This window comes from Copadichromis virginalis, linkage group LG7 (assembly GCF_057382275.1).
Source record: "Copadichromis virginalis isolate Kocher_CV1m ecotype Utaka linkage group LG7, C_Virginalis_male_GT1.1, whole genome shotgun sequence".
NCBI classification, from domain to species: Eukaryota; Metazoa; Chordata; class Actinopteri; order Cichliformes; family Cichlidae; genus Copadichromis; species Copadichromis virginalis.
Window position 1 is genome coordinate 43,882,650 of NC_140624.1, and position 6,000 is coordinate 43,888,649.

Here is a 6,000-nt window from a genome sequence, read left to right on the forward strand (position 1 = left end):
TCATCCCGTGGGGTCAAAATGATCATGAGAACGGTGAGCAAAGATCCCAGAACCACACGGGGGGACCTGGTGAATGACCTGCAGAGAGCTGGGACCAAAGTAACAAAGGTCACCATCAGTAACACACTACAACGGCAGGGAATCAAATCCCGCAGTGCCAGACGTGTTCCGCTGCTGAAGCCAGTGCATGTCCAGGCCCGTCTGAAGTTTGCCAGAGAGCACATGGATGATACAGCAGAGGATTGGGAGAATGTCATGTGGTCAGATGAAACCAAAGTAGAACCTTTTGGTATAAACTCAACTCGTCGTGTTTGGAGGAAGAAGAATACTGAGTTGCATCCCAAGAACACCATACCTACTGTGAAGCATGGGGGTGGAAACATCATGCTATGGGGCTGTTTTTCTGCCAAGGGGACAGGACGACTGATCCGTGTTAAGGACAGAATGAATGGGGCCACGTATCGTGAGATTTTGAGCCAAAACCTCCTTCCATCAGTGAGAACTTTGAAGATGAAACGAGGCTGGGTCTTCCAACATGACAATGATCCAAAACACACCGCCCGGGCAACAAAGGAGTGGCTCCGTAAGAAGCATTTGAAAGTCCTGGAGTGGCCTAGCCAGTCTCCAGACCTCAACCCCATAGAAAATCTGTGGCGGGAGTTGAAAGTCCGTGTTGCTCGGCGACAGCCCCAAAACATCACTGCTCTCGAGAAGATCTGCATGGAGGAATGGGCCAAAATACCAGCTACTGTGTGTGCAAACCTGGTAAAGACCTATAGTAGACGTTTGACCTCTGTTATTGCCAACAAAGGTTATGTTACAAAGTATTGAGTTGTATTTTTGTTATTGACCAAATACTTATTTTCCACCCTGATTTACGAATAAATTCTTTACAAATCCTACCATGTGGATTCATGGATTTTTTTTTTCACATTCTGTCTCTCACAGTTGAAGTGTACCTCTGGTGCAAATTACTGACCTCTGTCATCATTTTAAGTGGGGGAACTTGCACAATCGGTGGCTGACTAAATACTTTTTTGCCCCACTGTATTATTAGCTGTTGGTCAGCTGTGTGTCCTTTTTGGCTGGTAACAGCCTGCAATCGCTTGTTTTCATTTTTAACAAGTCTCACAAATGTCTTCTGAGCAATTCCAGCCCATTTTTATTTAGTGACTCTCTCAAACGCCTTTAAACGTGATGATCTTCAGGAATGGGTCTTGACCTCCAGTTTATCCCACAGATTCCTTCCACACTGATGAGATTCACAGTTCCAGGCACATTAAAGCATCCCCAGAGCATAATAGTCCCATGTTTCAGTATTAAATGAACAAACAAAAATGAGTGGGTAAAGTGTTTGGTATTTTACCTAAAAATAAATAAATTGATGTGAAATAATGGAGATGTGTTCGTACATCCTATCAGAAACTGACCTGGTCCTGGTGATTGGCGCCAATGACACAGTTAACTCAGCGGCCCAAGAAGACCCCAACTCCATCATCGCTGGTATGCCCGTGCTGGAAGTCTGGAAGGCGAAGCAGGTGAGAAATCTGGCGCATGCATGAGTGATAATAAGATTTATCCTGAAGCACAAAAACACGAAGAGGAACAAATGGAAGCGTTAACAGTTCGACTGTCTGCACCTGCAGACCTGCTTCATTTAAAGACGCACACAAACCTAAAGAAGACAAAAACACACATGTATAGACATATAAACCCAGGCTCTTACAGACTGTTGCAGTTCCAGGTGCAGTCCCATCCTGATCTCATTACTGAGACTGTGTCCGTGTGGAATATCAACATTTGGAGCATCCCACTGGCACTGATCAGAGATCTGTGATTTATACAGTGCTCCCACTAGTTTCCACACAGGAAATAAAACAGGACATTCTACCTAACCGCACATGCAGCGACACACATACAGATTTTAAATCACTATTTTTTAAGTGCTCAATTACACTTTCATCACACACCACTTTTATAATTTAAATAATCTTTGGCTTTGACTCAGAGACTCATTCTTACTAGGAATTGCCTACTAAGAAACTAAGGGTAAAAGTTGGAGTGTTTTTAGCGTTTTTCAACCAACATTTCGTTTAATGGACCATTTTGAAATTTCATTGTCTAGACAACTACTTCAGCTTAGTCCTCCAATTTTTTTCTTTGTCATAAAATTCATAGTGGTCGGAAAATAAGAGAGAACACCATCACCACTTTTAAATATCAGTATCAACAGAAATTTCAGTTTCCTTAGATTATTTTGGATTTGACACCTGAGAAATATGAGAGTGAAGTTGAATGAAAATGTGTTTTGTTTGTTGTTTTGTTTCCATAAGCTTGAATATCTGTCAAACCATTCTCCTAATTTGGACTGTTTTAAACGATATTATGTTCCTTGTATATGAGAGGCTGTAAATAAAATATCATCCCCCTGCCTGCAAAAGTTTGCTTTCTGCAGACGTCCAAATCTGCTGTCAGAGATTGGGGATTCAAATATTTCAGAGATTCAAGCATCCATAATTCTGTGTTAATTGGAGCTACAATCCTTTGAGTCCAGAGCCATAGTGCCGTAGATTTACCCTGAAAAAGATTGCATCACACAGAAAGCAACTTTAATCTCTAATGGTTAGATGAGAAGTTTTTTGATCCTCCTTCCCTAGTTGCCAGATTTGATTCACTGTGACGTTCCAAGAAATTCAAGTTGAACCTTTACCATTTTGATCCATGCACGTGGCATGGTGCAGATTTATGCGCTATAAGTCGTGCGGCAGTGCCTCAACCATTGTTAATGGAGGGATTGAATGGAGAAGATGAGGAAAACACTTTTTGCAGATGGTCCTTATAAACTTTTTCTTCTGTTTTGTCATCTGTTTGTTGTCCAATCAGAAGCTTACCAGCCTGTGTGAATTTGTCTCCTTCCATAGGTGATTGTGATGAAACGCTCCCTGGGTGTGGGTTACGCAGCTGTTGACAACCCCATCTTCTACAAACCCAACACTGCAATGTTGTTAGGTGATGCTAAGAAGACTTGCGATGCCCTACAAGCCAAGGTCCGCGAGTCCCAGTAATGTGCCCCCTGCCTCAACCAGGCACCTCCGATGAGAGCACACACATGGAGAGAGAAAGGACGACAACAATAAGGCTTAGTTTTTCCAAAAGTATTCCAGCATTCAGTTCATCTTTGTCCAATTTGTAACGCAGCCAAGTGAACAAAGATGATTAATAGGGTAAAAGCTTTTCTGCAAACCCTTTCTGTGATCTATAAATAAAAGCAAATTTGCTTTTGCAATCAGAGCTGAATAATGCAGATATTGTAGATTTATCATTTCCTAATGAGGTAATGCACAACTCTTTTATTTCTAGATCTTAAAGAAAGGGTTTGTCAACTTTCTGCATGTCTTCTGTTTAATAAGGGGAGCAGCTGACAGCGAGTCATCTTCATTACAGAGACGTATATTAATGTAAAACAGCCACAAATGTAGATAAGATGTTAGAGATGATGCATTTCACTGTTAAGGTGTTTTAGAAAATAGCCAATAGCTAAAAGAAATATTAGACTTGGATTGGAATTTTAAAAATATGATGGTGAATCACAAGAGGAGGTATGACAGACTTAAGCGCTAACATTTTACCACCCTGTAAAGATTCCTCGCCCCTTTTTCCCCCCAATTTGGTTTTGTTTTAGTCATGTGTTCCCTTTGATAGATCTGCTCTTTTTCTCCCCTGTACAAGTAAAAGGGAAAAAGGCAGAATAGTGCAACATTTCAGTTCCAGTTTTATACTGTATTGGGAGATTTTTTTTGTATTTGGTCTAATAATTATTTTAGAAAATGTCTGTATTTAGTGCTGTTTTGCTTTTTCTCTTTTCACTTGAGTGTATCTCGTGACCTTCCATCAAGAAAACAGCTGAGAAAAAATCCATTCAGACTTCTTCCGTCAGATGAGCAATGCAATAAACCAAAAGGATCTGAACGTTATGTGTGCCACCACAGCTGTGCAGAACGCTAGTGAAGCCCGTCTCACTCTTACAAACACTCTGATAGCCGACTGGATTTTTATGATGTGTTTGAGCCAGATGTGTTTCTTCTTTCTGTGTGGTTCAGATATTACAGTACACTAAATGCTATCCTGCTGGCCTTAATGGTAAAGAAGGTTTAGTTTTTCTCCTTTTAAGTGAATGTGGCTCATCCACTCCAATGCGTGCCCTCATTATTGCTCTGCGGTGAAATGAAGGTTTGTAAAGTAGGGCCATATGTCAGTCGGCCTTGTTGCGTCGAGTCTAAGCAACTAAGCAGTTATTTAATTAAAATTGTTGCCACGATCCAGCAGATATGAGGTGTCCGTTATCATGAAGTACTTCTAAAATCTTTATTTCTTCCTTTCTTTTATTAAAGTCCAAAACACAAAAAAAGTGCCAAATGACCCCTCGAATTTGGAAAGATTTGCGTTATGAAAAAACACTTGAGTAGATCACAGACCGAAAAAAGATGGCAGCTTCCACTTTCTACCTATTGTGTCACAACTGAGTCACGTTTGAATGTGCTCCATTTATTTTCTGCTGCGGTTGCACTGCTGCAGCAGATCAATTGGCAAGAATGTATATTGTGGCGTAATTTGAACTAATATGTGAGCAGTCTTCATCACTTTGTAACCTACAAGTACTGTATGCATTAGTTGTTATAGTATCATCCTGGGACCTGATATGTTGACAACTGTCCTACCTCTCCATGAAATGGCCAATACCTTTCCACGGGACCTTCACCTGACCAGTCACCTATTACATAATCAAGCACAGGATCAGGACAGACAAATTCCAACCAAACACAGGACCAATAGCCTTCTGTTTTGTGTTTATGTTGCATTTTTTTTAACCACCTGACCTCAGTTTTCTGCCAGCATGTTTGCTTCATTGTGCAAGTGTAGAGCTGCACATGTCACTAGTGCTCATGAGGGCCTATCGTTCTCACGTCTTAGCTTCCACAAGGAAATGCATTCTTTGTCTGATATCGAGCAAATTAAAAGTGATGGAAAATCTTGATAATTCTGCTAGTATCCCTCCCCCCTTATGCCTGTTGTGTTTCTTCTTCTTTTTAAGGAAAGTATTTTTGTAAAGAGGCAGGGCAACAATGAGCTTTTAAAGTTGTACAACGTTTCAGTGCACCATGTTATGGAGACGAACTGATGAAATGTACTGTGAACTTGTTTTTTCCCCTCTTTTGTTTGTCATGGAACATTTTCATCCCTAATAAATCTGTATTTACACAAGTTTCCTGAAAGCGTAATTTCTTCCCTGACGTACACTTAAAGGTGAAAGGTGCAGTTGAATTCCCTTAAAGTAAACATGCTGATCTGCAAGGATTTCCCTGAGGTCCGCCACAGCTGTGAGGCTAATGGTACCAGCCCAATCTTCTATGGCAGAGTTGAAAACTAAAATACTTGCAGCAATTAACTAAATGAAGGATCACAAGCTGGAGGAAGGAGTTTTATCCACACACAGCCATTGTTTTAGATTTAGTTTTAGATTCTGTTACTCCAGCTCACCATGCTGTTATCACTTTTACACTTACAGCACATGTTCATGAGATTACATCGCCTTTGATATTCCATTTGTGAACAAAACAAGGAAACGCTGCATTTTGAAGCTCAGAGTGTAATTAGAGTAAACAAATATGTCATCTTGGAAAAGTTCAAACTTCTGTTGGGTGACATATTAATCAATGCATGCTCTTGTTTTTTGTTTTTTAATCTGTTTTCTCTTGACTAGATAAAAGTCCTGTGCAGAACTAAGTACATGTGATGATTCGGTAGCTGTTAGAACCACCTTTAGAATAAAAATTGAAGTAATCAACAATGTGAGAGATTTTTATCACTCTTGCATTAACATTAAATAATGTGCAACTCTCTTAAGGCCCCATCAGAGCATTTCAACCTTCACTGGGTTTTTGTAACACCTTGTTTTTTTGTTTTTCAGCCTTTCTGTTGTAGATTTGCTGCTGTGCTTGG

At 40.4% G+C, this 6,000-nt stretch overlaps 1 protein-coding gene across 1 annotated transcript in view; it reads left to right on the top strand.

Annotated features, from left to right (window-relative positions):
* Positions 1–5,262, top strand: part of nnt (nicotinamide nucleotide transhydrogenase) — a 37,690-nt gene extending 32,428 nt beyond the window's left edge. Inside the window, exons 21-22 of the mRNA XM_085463554.1 lie at positions 1,423–1,538; positions 2,922–5,262. Coding sequence (XP_085319680.1) covers positions 1,423–1,538; positions 2,922–3,065 — 260 coding nt within the window. The 3' untranslated portion in view covers positions 3,066–5,262. The remainder of the gene's footprint in view (positions 1–1,422; positions 1,539–2,921) is intronic.
* Positions 5,263–6,000: the final 738 nt, after the last annotated feature.